We start from the raw sequence: 13,285 nt of genomic DNA on the forward strand, positions 1-13,285 counted from the left end.
TTCATTTATTTATTTGAAAGGCAGAGTTAGAGAGAGAGAGAGAGATCTTCCATCTGCTTGTTCACTCCCCAAATGGCCACAATGGCCAGAGCTGGGCTGATCTGAAGCCAGGAGCTTGATCAGGGTCTCCCACATGGGTACAGGGACTCAAGTACTTGGGCCATCTTCTGCTGCTTTCCCAGGCACAGTAGCAGGGAGCTGTATTGGAAGCAGAGCAGCCAGGACTTGAATTGGCCCCCATAAGGGATGCCAGCACTGCAGATGGTAACTTCACCCACTATACCACAGTACTAGCAACAAAAGTGCTAATTAAACATTCTGGAGATAATGTTTTGATTTAAGTTATAAGAATTGTACACGTGGAGCTGGCACTGTGACCTAGCAGGTAAAGCTGTCACCTGCGACACCAGCATCCCATATGGGCACTGGCTCAAGTCTTAACTGTTCCACTTCCAATCCAGCTCCATGAAAATGTGCTACAGCTTCCAGTACTTGGGAAAGCAGAGGAGGATGGCCCAAGTGCTTGGGAACCTGCACCTATGTGGGAGAATGGGAAGAAGCTCCTGGCTCTGGCCTGGCCCAGGACCTGCTATTGTAGTCATTTGGGGAGTGAATCAGAGGATTAAAGACCTCTATGTCTCTCCCCCTTCCACTCCTGCCTCTCTGTAACTCTGCCTTTCAAATAAATCTTTATTTTTATTTTTTGACAGGCAGAGTTAGACAGTGAGAGAGAGACAGAGAGAAAGGTCTTCCTTCTGTTGGTTCACCCCCCAAATGGCTGCTACGTCTGGAGCTACGCCGATCCGAAGCCAGGAGCCAGGTGCTTCCTCCTGGTCTGCCATGTGGGTGCAGGGCCCAAGCACTTGGGCCATCCTCCACTGCCTTCCTGGGCCACAGCAGAGAGCTGGACTGGAAGAGGAGCAACCAGGACAGAAACCGGTGCCCTAACCAGGACTAGAACCTGGGGTGCCGGCGCCACAGGTGGAGGATTAGCCAAGTGAGCTGTGGCACCGGCCCTCAAATAAATCTTTAAAAACAAAAAAGAATTGATTTTAACTAGGAAAATTCTTAATAGTCAACTACAGTTCAGTGAGGCCAGCAGTCTGTAGTTATAGTTGAACATAAAGCAAAGGCATTTATTGGATGCTAATTAACCCACCTAAAATAGTCTTTTAAGCTATCATTTTAATATGACCCAATAATGTATTATATTTTCAATTCTCCAAAGAGTTGAAAACAGATTCATTTATTGTGAATTATATGTCATTCCTATTTTTTTTCCCCAACAGGTAGAGTTATAGACAGTGAGAGAGACAGAGAGAAAGGTCTTCTTTCCGTTGGTTCACCCCCAAAATGGCCACCACAGCTGGAGCTGCGCCAATCCAAAGCCAGGAGCCAGGTGCTTCTTCCTGGTCTCCCATGCTGGCGCAAGGCCCAAGCACTTGGGCCATCCTCCACTGCACTCCCGGGCCACAGCAGAGAGCTGGACTGGAAGAGGAGCAACCGGGACTAGAACCCAGCACTCATATGGGATGTCAGTGCCACAGGCAGAGGATCAACCAAGTGAGCTACGGCACCAGCCCCTATATGTCATTCCTTAAGACAACGTACAGAACAGTCTGCAGGAGTCCAGAATCCATTTTGGAGATGAGGAAGAGAAGACTGTCAACCGTTTGAGTCACACCATTGACAATGATGGTTTACAATGCCTATTTCCTGACCCTCCTAGAAACTCATTTGGTGAAAATGGAATGAAGACCAAACACCTGCACTTTTGAACTGAGAGGCAGATTCTGATGCGGGTGCTCCCTGGACCACATTCTATGAACCACAAACAGAAAAGGAAGGAGCAGTTGTTAGAGGCAAAATCTAGAACAGAGGAAAAATTCTAACTAACTCTTCATCACATAGAAGAAAGCAATTATCAACCCCAGAAAGAACACTGAAGAGAAAGTACTTGGTCCAAACATCTATTTTAACTATCTGAGCTCAGGCAAGTCTGATTATCTTTAACTTTAATCTCATCTTCTCAGAAAAGGATCATGTCACCTCCGTTCTGAGATCAATTAAGACAATGCAAGCGAAATCATTTTGTGGGCTACAAAGCACTCATTACACAAATGTGATGGGTTAAGCATTACATCCACTAAAATTATTCTGAAGATAATCTTGGAGTTACCCCAAAGTAGCCAAAAATTCATAATGACATCAAGGCAATGGTAATAAAGAGCAATACTGTGTGTGACAAACACTATGGGTTCTGAGAGAACATGTTCTTAAGTACTTGTTAAAATATCCAGTGCTCTTAAAATTACAGACTTCTCACTACTGTAGCATTGCACTTTTATACTCTACTCCTTACTGGAACAAGAAATAGTTATAGTAGTTGAAATTAGACAGGCAGGTCACCTGACATTTTGCAGGGTAACCAAAATTCAATTTGTCAAAAATAAGCATTTGGCCAAGTAACAAACTGCAATCAGGCAGCCCTAAGAACCCAGAGAGGTTCACACAACTCTGCCTGCAGCATGCTTATAGATGAGCTATGTACGCAGGCTGGGGGTGGGGTGGGGAAGGAAGTGAAGGTACAGAAACAGCTTCATTACCTACAGCTTGGCATTGGCCTTATGTGCGCATGGTTTGTTAGGTGGCAGACTCTGACTGAAGGTCAGCTGCTGTGATTGGCTGAAACTCAGTTAAACTCAGTTTTTGGTTGTTCAATTTTTTTTTTTTTTTTTTTAGACAAAAGTATACTAATGGTGGGCTTAATGATTCAGCAAGTTAAGCTGCTATTTGGGTCACCTTCTTCTGTGCCAATTACTCTATGCTTTCAATCCAGCTTCCTGCTAATGCACCTCAGGGAGCAATGGATGTTGGCTCCAGTGCTTGGGTTCCTGCCACCCACAAGGAAGAGCTAGGTGGAGTTCCTGGCTTCAGCCAGGTCTAGCCCTGTTTATGGTCATATGGGGAAAGAATCAGGAGGATGCAAATATATTTACCTCTCCCCTCTGTCACTCTGCCTTTCAAATATATAAATACATCTCTGAGCGGTAGACTTACAGACATAGAGAGGGAAAGACAAAGAGAAAGATCTTTTATCTGCTACTTCACTCCCCAGTTGGCTACAATGATTGGAGATGGGCAGATCAAAGCCAAGAGCTTCCTCTGGGTCTCACATGTGGGTGCAGGGGCCAAAGCATTTGGGCCATTCTCCACTGCTTTCCTAGGCCATTAGCAGGGAGCTGGATCAGCAGTGGACTCGAATCAGTACCCATAAGGGATGCTGGTACTGCAGGTAGAGGCTTAACCTACTACGTTACGCCATAGCACTGGCCCCATCAAATACATAAATAAATATTAATGTAAAAAAAAAGGATTCTCCCAAGTTAGGCTTTCAGTCTTTAAGTTTGTTTACCAAAATAGGTTACAGTTCCTTTCTAAGACTCCAGGTATGGAGTCAACTTCAGGCTGAATTGTTTAATTAAACAATAGGAATTTAACAACCAAAATACTTCATATGCAAACCAAGATGAGTATATTATGCTATTTTCTTAAGGAGATTTTACTAGTTCAAAGTTTTTCTAACTTCCATTTTTTATTTTTATTAAGGCAAAAGGCCCAAAAAAATCAGACATAAAATACATGAATTCCAACCAAACTACATAAAATGATTTGGAAATGGTCATTGTAGAATAACTTAGATAAAATACTTTGTGTGAGTTTGCTCTCAGGATAGATAGTTAAAGCATGGCTACTGTTGCCTCCAGTCCACTTTTTGTAATCCCTGGAAATTCATGTATTGATCCATTCCAACTCAACTCATCCTGTAAGATATGGCATGTAAGATGATAGCATAAGCAGAAAAACTAACATTGAAAACTTAAGCACTGCAAATAATTTCGACCAAGATATTTCATTAAGGACTAAGTCAATGTCAATTAAATTGTAATCCTTGAGCCACAGCATCACTATGCTATACAGTGTCCCAGGGGAATTCTATGGAATTATCTACGGAAGGGGAACCACTGGAGCTGGGGGATGCCAGTCCTTTTCCAACACTTCAGTTCTATTTTTGGCCACTCCTGGGATTTCTGAAGACTTGTTCTTGGATAATTTGCAATAAATGTGGGGTCCTCTTATCACTGAAAATTTCCAGAGATAAAATATAACATTCATATAGATATGTTTAGAACTAACGAAGCAAACGACAGCAAATTTAATGTTTAATTAGGGCCTCATTCCACTTGGACACTTACATTACTCAGAAATATAAAACAAGTAGGAATTCAAGGGAAAATATTCATGTGATTCATTTTTCTTTTAAATGAGAAAGTCAAGGCAATAAAGGACTCAAATTCTGCCTAGCGCTGCAGAAATCAATTTCCTACTAGTTACATGGATAAGCCTGCTTCATCCCCTATCGTACCAGCTGTGCCTACACAAAACGATCACTTCTGACCACACTGACCTCAATATGAATGATAAGCAGGCCACAATTTACATTTGATGGTCTCAAACATAACAAAGAATCACAAACTGTCACTACATTCATTAGAAATTAAAACAGACTTGTAATCATACTACATGAATATTTTCTAACAACTATTTCTACTTCTAAATAAATACATCTAAACCATACATGGAATTTCAAATTCAGTTCTATTTTGAGGTTTTGAAGATGTCAAATGCCAGAATAAAAAATGTGCTTTGCTTAGAAAAAGCATTACCAACAGAAAGTATTTGATTACCAGCAGCAATCATGCTAACACAGCTAGCTATTAGTTGTGAGTTAATAAAAGAAGCTGAATATGTAGGGGAAAATCTATACAGGGAAAATTTCCTTTTTAAAATATGAAAGTCTAAGAAGTGACATCACAATCCCCCATTGCTCTGAAATCCATGAAGCTTGATCCTCGAATCTTACCCGATCTGAGTGGCCGGTGGCAGAGGCCAAAAATTTTCCTTTCTTCCAGTCCCAGATGCAGACTGTGTTTTTGGCATCCAATCCCACAGAGGCTAAACGCTAAGAAGAAGAAGAAGAAGAATTTAATACCTGAACGTGAGGGAAAGATTCCCTATTACTCATGCTTTCTTTCAACAAATACTTACCAATTTTCCACTGGGGCCCAGTCATTGGATTTCTGATGAACTTAATGATTTCTCGCAATCAATCTTAAAACCCAAACTAGAAATATCACATTAGATGACATCTATTAACACATGCTGTAATATCCAAAACCAAAGAGCTGCAGTTCATGTGCCCTTCTTAAACAGAAGAGACACGTGCAAACTCCGAAGTCTCAGGTACGTGAGTCCAAGTTGTAGAAACAGAACTTGAAGGCAGATATTTTTGTTCAACGAAGACATTTTAATTTTTTATTTTTGTTTTTTAGATGGAAGATACAAAGGCGGGGGAGGAAGAGAGAGAGAGAGAAGAAGAGAGAGAATGAATATATGACAGAGACCCTTCAATCTGATGATGTCCTCCCTCAGTGTCCATAATGGCTGGGGTTGGACTAATTGGAAGCCAAGAGCCTGGAACTCAATCCAGGTCCACCACATGGGTTGACAGGAACCCAAGCACTTGATATCACCTGCTGCTCACCTAGGGTGTGCATTAGCAGGAAGCTGGAATGGAGTGTGCAGCTGGGACATAAACCCAGGCACTCTGAGATGAGATGCAAGCATCCCAAGCAGCTTCCTAACCACTGCTCCAAATGCCTGACCCATTTCTCCTTTCAAAAATACGTATGCAGCAGAACCATGCTGTGGCGTAGTGGGTTAAGTCTCTGCCTGTGGCATGGGCAACCTTTATGGGCACTGGTTCTAGTCCCAGCTGTTCCCTCTTCCAATCCATCTTTCTGCTATGGCCTGGGAAAGCTGTAGAAGATGGCCCAAGTGCTTGGGCTCCTGCCCTCACATAGAAGACCTGGAAGAAGCTCCTGACTTCAGATCAGCCCAGCTCCGTCTGATGTGACCATTTGGGGAGTGAACCAGCAGATGGAAGACCTTTCTCTGTCTCTCCCTCTCTCCTTAACTCTACCTCTCAAATAAATAAAATATGTTTAAAAATATATCTATCTATTTGAAAGAGAAGGAACTCTTCTTTTTTTTTCTTTTTTTTAACAGGCAGAGTGGACAGTGAGAGAGAGAGAGAGAGAGAGAGAGAGAGAGAGAAAGGTCTTCCTTTGCCGTTGGTTCACCCTCCAATGGCTGCCACAGCTGGTGCGCTGCGGCCAGCGCACCGCGCTGATCCGATGGCAGGAGCCAGGTGCTTCTCCTGGTCTCCCATGGGGTGCAGGGCCCAAGCACTTGGACCATCCTCCACTGCACTCCCTGGCCACAGCAGAGAGCTGGCCTGGAAGAGGGGCAACCGGGACAGGATCCGATGCCCCGACAGGGACTAGAACCCGGTGTGCCGGCGCTGCTAAGCGGAGGATTAGCCTATTGAGCTGTGGCGCCGGCTGGAGAAGGAACTCTTCTATGGGTTGGTTCACTGTCCAAATGCCAGCAACATCCAGGGGCTAGGCCTAGCTGAACCCAGGAGCCTGGGACTCAGTCTGGGTCTCCCACATGGGTAGCAGGAAATCAGATAATTGAGCCAGCCCCTGCTGCCTCCCAGGGTCTATATTTGCAAGAAACTAGAATTACAAATGGAGGCAGGACCCAAACCCAGATATGGGACATGGGCATCTCACATAGCAACTTTAACTGTTGTACCAAATACCTGCCCCAATCCAGAGTTTTGAATTAACTTAAATTTATTTAAAACCTTAATGTGAGATTTAAGAGAGCCTAGGTTCCTGTAGCTGAAAGCTTCAAACTGCTAAACGTAAAAGGTTTGACAAAGCCAGAGACAAACATCCAAAAAAGGACTGTTTCATTCCTCTGTATCTTCTAAAATTTCACAAACACATAACAGCAGCTAAAGAAGAACTTTTAATTAAGTAATCCAATACTTCATCTCTCCATCTGAATCCTCTGGGTTCAGTCCAGAACTTGTCCTCAAAGGGAAAAGGAAATTCAACACATAATTATAAATTAAATCAAAAATGTCATAAGCAGGTATTAGAACACCGACATCAAGGTTCTTGCAGGATACCACTCGTAAGCAGAACGCACTGTGTAACAGAGGTCTGGACTGGGAGTCAGTAGACTTGGCTTCTCTTTTGATTTTGTAATTACCCAAATGTAAGAGTTTTGAAAAATATATCAATGTTTTTAAACCCCAGTTTCCTCCATTTGCAAAGTGAATTTAAAAATATTTGTTCTTTCTACCTTGGAGAATTGCTGCATGGGTCAAGTGAAATGATACAAATCAAAGGGTTTTGAACCCAAGTATAAGAGTACCAGAAGTTATGTACTTAGCATGTTTGAGAGTATATGTATGTGTACACGTGTGTACAATACATGTATGTACTCACACAATGTATATGGAAGTCACTTATGACTAAATCTGTACAAGTATACCAATGCAGTAATTATTCAATTTCTTCATGAATGCAGGCTTCTATTAGGAATACTTAACTATAGAAAACATAGTCGCTGTGGCAAGTACTTTGTGGTCTTGCAGGTGAAGCCGCTGTCTCTGGCGCTGGCATCCCATATGGGCGCCGGTTCAGAGTTCTAGTTGCCCCACTTCCAATCCAGCTCCCTGCTCATGTGCCTGGGAAAGCGGAATAGGATGTCTCAAGTCCTTGGGCCCCTGAACCCACATGGGAGACTCAGAAGAGGCTTCAGGCTCCGGATTGGCCCAGCTCCCCAAGGGAGAGCCTGGCTACTACACCCAGTTCTAGATCCTGGCCCCTGCAATGCAGACCCTAGGAAGCAGCAGTATTGGCTCAAGTGACTGAATCCCTGCCACCCCTGGGTGAGATCTGATTTGTGATCCTGGCTCCTGGCTTTGGCCTGGCCCAGCCACTGCTGTAGCAGGCAGCTGGGGAGCAAATCAGCAAACAGGGGTGTGTTTGCTTTCTCCCTCTCAACCCTCTCTTCCTCTCAACCCCTCTCTCCCGCCTTCTCAATTTCACTCTCTCCTTATCTCACACAAAGTTTAAAAAAAATATTTTACATAATTGGAGGTTTCAAAATGTGATCTTAAAGAAAGGAAGGTTTTGCTTTAATTTTTAATGAGGATTCCAGCAATGAAAAAGAAATGATTAACAGGATATGGCAGGTTTTTTCCCATATAGGAAAACTTGAATGGGTGAATTCTGTTCATTTTTTAATAGAAAAGTAAACATGAGCACTGAAATAGAACCCCTATTTCTTGACTGAGGAAAGGCCCAAAGAAATTTACTTTATTCATTTACAATGACAGGCCCCACAGCTCCCTGAAAAGCATTTCTATTGCTTTTTTTTTTTATTGTGAGGCAACGGGCCAATGTTATTTTCTAAATATCTTTTGATTCCAGTGAACTATGTCTGGGGAGCAAGGTAGACCTGAAGCATTAGGCATCAACATGAAATCCATCATGGCAAAATATGGGTTATTTTCTCAGCTGACAATTAGGTACTATGCAGTCCTCTCCTATCCTACATGAGAAGAGCTAGGATTCCCACATGAAATATCAAGGGCAAAGAACTGAGAGTACAGCTGCATTTCCCTCTATCGCCTCCTGACACTTCAGAACGCATTTTGATAAAGACGTTTGCTCAAATAACAGAATCAGAACAGAGAAAGTACATCTGAGTACATATGTAACCACACATTTGCATTTGCATATGCAAATGTATCCTGACACTCTCATTCCATTTAATCAAGAAGTCAATACCACTGTAAGTTTCAGCAAATATCACTAATACACCTATTTCTCCTGAGATGTGGATATACAATGGAATATATACATTATTCTGGCTAAAGTGGATGAGATTACAGCCTATAAAAACATATTAGGGATCTGCATAAATATTAAATCTAGCTCTAGAAAGAAAAATGAATAATTATCAATGTCCTCAACACTATCTGGCATTTTTTTGCTAAATTTTTTAAGTTTAATTTAATTTTATTTATTTGAAAGAGTTACAGATAGAGGTAGAGCCAGAAAGTGAGAGAGGTCTTCCATCTGCTGATTCACTCCTCAAATGGCCGCAATGACCAGAGCTAAGCTGATCCAAAGCCAGGAGCTTCTTCCAAGTCTCCCACATGGCTGCAGAGGCCCAAGCACTTGTGCCATCTTCCACTGCTTTTGCAGGCCATAGCAGAGAGCTGGGTTGGAAGTAGTGCAGATGGAACTCGAACCAGCACCCATAGGGAATGCCGGTACTGCAGATCGGGGCTTTAACCCACTGTGCTACAGTGCCAGTACCGCTTATTGCCTTTTTTTAAAACTTGTATTTAATAAATATAAATTTCCAAAGTACAACTTTTGGATTATAGTGGCTTTTTCCCCCATAACCTCCCTCCTACCCACAACCATCCTATCTCCCGTCCCCATACCATTCACATCAAGATTCATTTTCAATTATCTTTATATACAGAAGATCATTTTAGTATATACTAAGTAAAGATTAACAGTTTGCACCCACACAGAAACACAAAGTATAAAGTACTGTTTGAGTACTAGTTACACCATTAATTCACATAGTACAACACATTAAGGACAGAGATACTACATGGGGAGTAAGTTCTCAGTGCTCCTGTTGTTGATTTAACAATTGACACTCTTATTTATGGCATCAGTAATCACCCGAGGCTCTTGTCATGAGTTGCCAAGGCTATGGAAAGCCTCTTGAGTTTGCCAACTCCAAATGGACACTATGAGAAACAATGACCTGATCAGACCTTGTCCTGACTGTCGAGGAACAACTTAATACTTTATCCCATTTAGTATTTTTTTTTGTTGTTCTACTTACTACTACTGGTTGAACTCTTTAATTAACATACAGTTATTCTTAGGTGTTTAAGTTTATCTGAAAAGTGGTCCCTGTTAAATATAAGAGTAGGAATAAGAGAGGAGATGTACAGTTCGGCACATGCTCAATTGGACTTATCCCTAACAGCAGAATTAGAAATGTGCCAGGGGATTCCAATTCAATCCCATCAAGGTGGCATGTACCAATGCCATCTCACTAGTCCAAGTGATCAATTTCAGTTCACAATTGATCATAATGATAGGGTTAAGATTCAAAGGGATCACATAAACAAGACTAATGTCTGCTAATACTAACTGATAGAATTAAAAAGGGAGAGAATGATCCAACATGGGAAGCGAGATACTCAGCAGACTCATAGAGTGGGAGATGTCCTAAACAGCATTCTGGCCTCAGAATCAGCCCTTAAGACATATGGATCCTGCTAAAAAGCCCATGAGAGTATTATAGGCATGGAAAGCCAAGACACTCTGGAAGAAAAAAAAATGACCTAAATGAAAGATCTCTGTGAGAGAGATCCAAGCGGAAAGAATGGGCCAAAGAAGGAGGTACCTTTCTCTGAAGGGAGGCGAGAACTTCCACTTTGACTATGACCTTGTCTAAATAAGAAGGGAGTTGGTGCTAATTGCTTTTTTTTTTTTTTTTTTGTTTTTTGTTTTTTTGTTTTTTTTGACAGGCAGAGTGGACAGTGAGAGAGAGAGACAGAGAGAAAGGTCTTCCTTTTGCCGTTGGTTCACCCTCCAATGGCTGCCGCGGCCGGCGCGCTGCAGCCGGCGCACTGCGCTGATCTGATGGCAGGAGCCAGGAGCCAGGTGCTTTTCCTGGTCTCCCATGGGGTGCAGGGCCCAAGCACCTGGGCCATCCTCCACTGCACTCCCTGGCCACAGCAGAGGGCTGGCCTGGAAGAGGGGCAACCGGGACAGAATCCGGCGCCCCGACCGGGACTAGAACCCGGTGTGCCGGCGCCGCTAGGCGGAGGATTAGCCTAGTGAGCCGCGGCGCCGGCCTGCTAATTGCTTTTTAAAAATGATTCAAGACAGGTCAATTCGTTATAACCCACAGAATTTCCCAAACTCTCAGGACAGTTAAACCTCTATGAATAACTTCTGAGAACTTTCAATGGTACTAACTCAGAGAATTTTGAAATATGTCAAAAATTGGACTGAAAGAGTTGTGACTGATATATGGAGAATGAGACAGAAGGCTATTATTGGGAGAAAAGTGTTAGTCATAGCAAGGAGGGGAACATAGCAAGAGGCAGAAATAACCCATTTCCACACCTGTTTCTAGTATATACTAACATATCTTTTCTGCAGGTCAAAGGAGAGAAAACTTTGTTGGGGGATTGGGAAGGCTCCATGACAACATTAGAAATGTCTTCAAAGAAGGAGTCACTTCAAGGGCCAAGAGAGCAAGTAGGGTGCCTCAGGTGAGGGGCATAGCAATACGCAGGGCATGGATATGAAAAGGGCAAGGTCTGAAAGTGGAATCTGAGTGGTCCAATCTGACTACATGGGAACAGTGGCAATAAGGCTAGAAAAGTTGGTTAGCCTAGAACACCCACTTAAAAAGTATAGACTCAGGGGCCAGTGCTGTGGTGTAGCAGGTAAAGCCACCACCTACAGTGCCAGCAGGTGCTCTACTTCTGATCTAGCTCTCTGCTATGGTCTGGGAAAGCAGCAGAGGATGACCCAAGTCCTTGGGCCTCTGTACCCACATGGGAGACCGGAAGGAAGATACTGGCTTCGGATTGGTGCAGCTCTGGCCATTGCAGTCATCTGTGGAGCGAACAAGAAAATGGAAGACCTCTCTCTCTGTAACTCTGCCTTTCAAATAATTAAATAAACCAATCTTGGCCGGCGCCGCGGCTCACTAGGCTAATCCTCTGCCTTGCGGCGCCGGCACACCGGGTTCTAGTCCCGGTTGGGGCGCCGGATTCTGTCCTGGTTGCCCCTCTTCCAGGCCAGCCCTCTGCTGTGGCCAGGGAGTGCAGTGAAGGATGGCCCAAGTGCTTGGGCCCTGCACCCCATGGGAGACCAGGAAAAGCACCTGGCTCCTGGCTCCTGCCATCGGATCAGCGCAGCGGCCATTGGAGGGTGAACCAACGGCAAAAGGAAGACCTTTCTCTCTGTCTCTCTCTCTCACTGTCCACTCTGCCTGTCAAAAAAACAAACAAACAGACAAACAAACAAACAAAAAAAAAACAATGTTTTAAGTATAGACTTCAGTCAGTACCCTAAGCTTTCATTGATTTTAAACAATGCTTTTACAATGTTTTCAGTTGGTGAAATGCATTACCAAGACACTGACATTGACTGAAGGGATACTAGTTAAGAGGCTAAGCCAGACATGGCACCAACTTGGAAATTAAAGGATGGTGGCAGGGAGAATAAGGAGAACCTGAATGTAAGCAGTATTGTGAAGACACTTAAAAACACACAAGAATTGGTGATTACTTGGATTGGAAATAGGTAGGGCAAAGGAGTTAGAATTGACCTCAAGGCAAAGGGTCGAAAAGAATGTTCCCACTTCTCAGCAATTATTAGGTGGTGCTACTTCCTTCTGAAAGCAAGGGGTTTTAATGTAAAGTTCAAATTTGTGCAAAAGGCTTGATCCCGCCCTTATTCCAAATAGGAAGCTAACAATGAAAGACAAAATAGAACTGCTGAGCCACAGCAGACTTGACTGCATGAATTCACAACTTTTATGGAGGTTTTTGTTTTTCTGGCTTTTTGTTTGTTTTTAACAATATGGTTTCATGGAAGGAACCAAAGCTGGGGCCTATTCTGAGCTGGATGTTAGTGCTGCCAGCCTGGAAAAGGATCACAGAGGTAAGGAATCCTAGAAGGCTGCCCAGGGAGAAGCTAAGGTCGATGGGCTTTCTGAGGCTATGGGCTATTTACACTGTAATTTTAGGTGAACTTTGAGAGCCACCAAATAGAACAGAAATGGAAAAAGATACACACCTGACCATCCGAGTCGAAAGCCAGGCAGGCTACTCCATGTGTGTGGACATCTTTAAGAATAGACACAGTCTGGACATTATAGGAATCCCATATGCAGATATATGGCTCCTTCCCAACTTGACCAGTCGCAATCAGGGTTTTATCTGGGTGTAAGGCAAGGCTGAAAGAGAAAAAGGCTTCTTTTCACTTACTCCAGTTCAACAAAGAAAAACACTGATCATCTTTTATCCAAATTTGTTTCTTAAATTATCTACAAAGATGATCTCTAGAGAAAGAGGCTGACTGTTCCCTTAAGTAGTAATTACCTAATTGGTCTAAATCAAAATGTTCAACTAAACCAAATGTTTAACAAGACAGGCTTAGCACAGTTTGACAACAATTTCAACTGATCTTAGTTATCTTGAAAATCAGACACTATTCTAACTTTACTTCTCTGATAAGAAAAT

The 13,285-nt window shown here is 42.9% G+C and overlaps 1 protein-coding gene across 16 annotated transcripts in view; it reads right to left on the reverse strand.

The window, feature by feature from the left end:
• Positions 1-13,285, reverse strand: part of EML6 (EMAP like 6) — a 388,832-nt gene that overhangs the window by 219,621 nt on the left and 155,926 nt on the right. For all 16 annotated transcript variants that reach the window (XR_011386640.1, XR_011386638.1, XR_011386639.1 and 13 more), the window contains 2 exons: positions 12,840-12,999; positions 4,925-5,023 (listed from right to left, as the gene is read on the reverse strand). Coding sequence is in view for 7 of the 16 variants with exons in the window: in XM_070069105.1 (XP_069925206.1) it covers positions 4,925-5,023; positions 12,840-12,999 (259 nt within the window). In the remaining 9 variants the exon portion in view is untranslated. The remainder of the gene's footprint in view (positions 1-4,924; positions 5,024-12,839; positions 13,000-13,285) is intronic.

Source organism: Oryctolagus cuniculus, chromosome 2 (assembly GCF_964237555.1).
Source record: "Oryctolagus cuniculus chromosome 2, mOryCun1.1, whole genome shotgun sequence".
NCBI classification, from domain to species: domain Eukaryota; kingdom Metazoa; phylum Chordata; class Mammalia; order Lagomorpha; family Leporidae; genus Oryctolagus; species Oryctolagus cuniculus.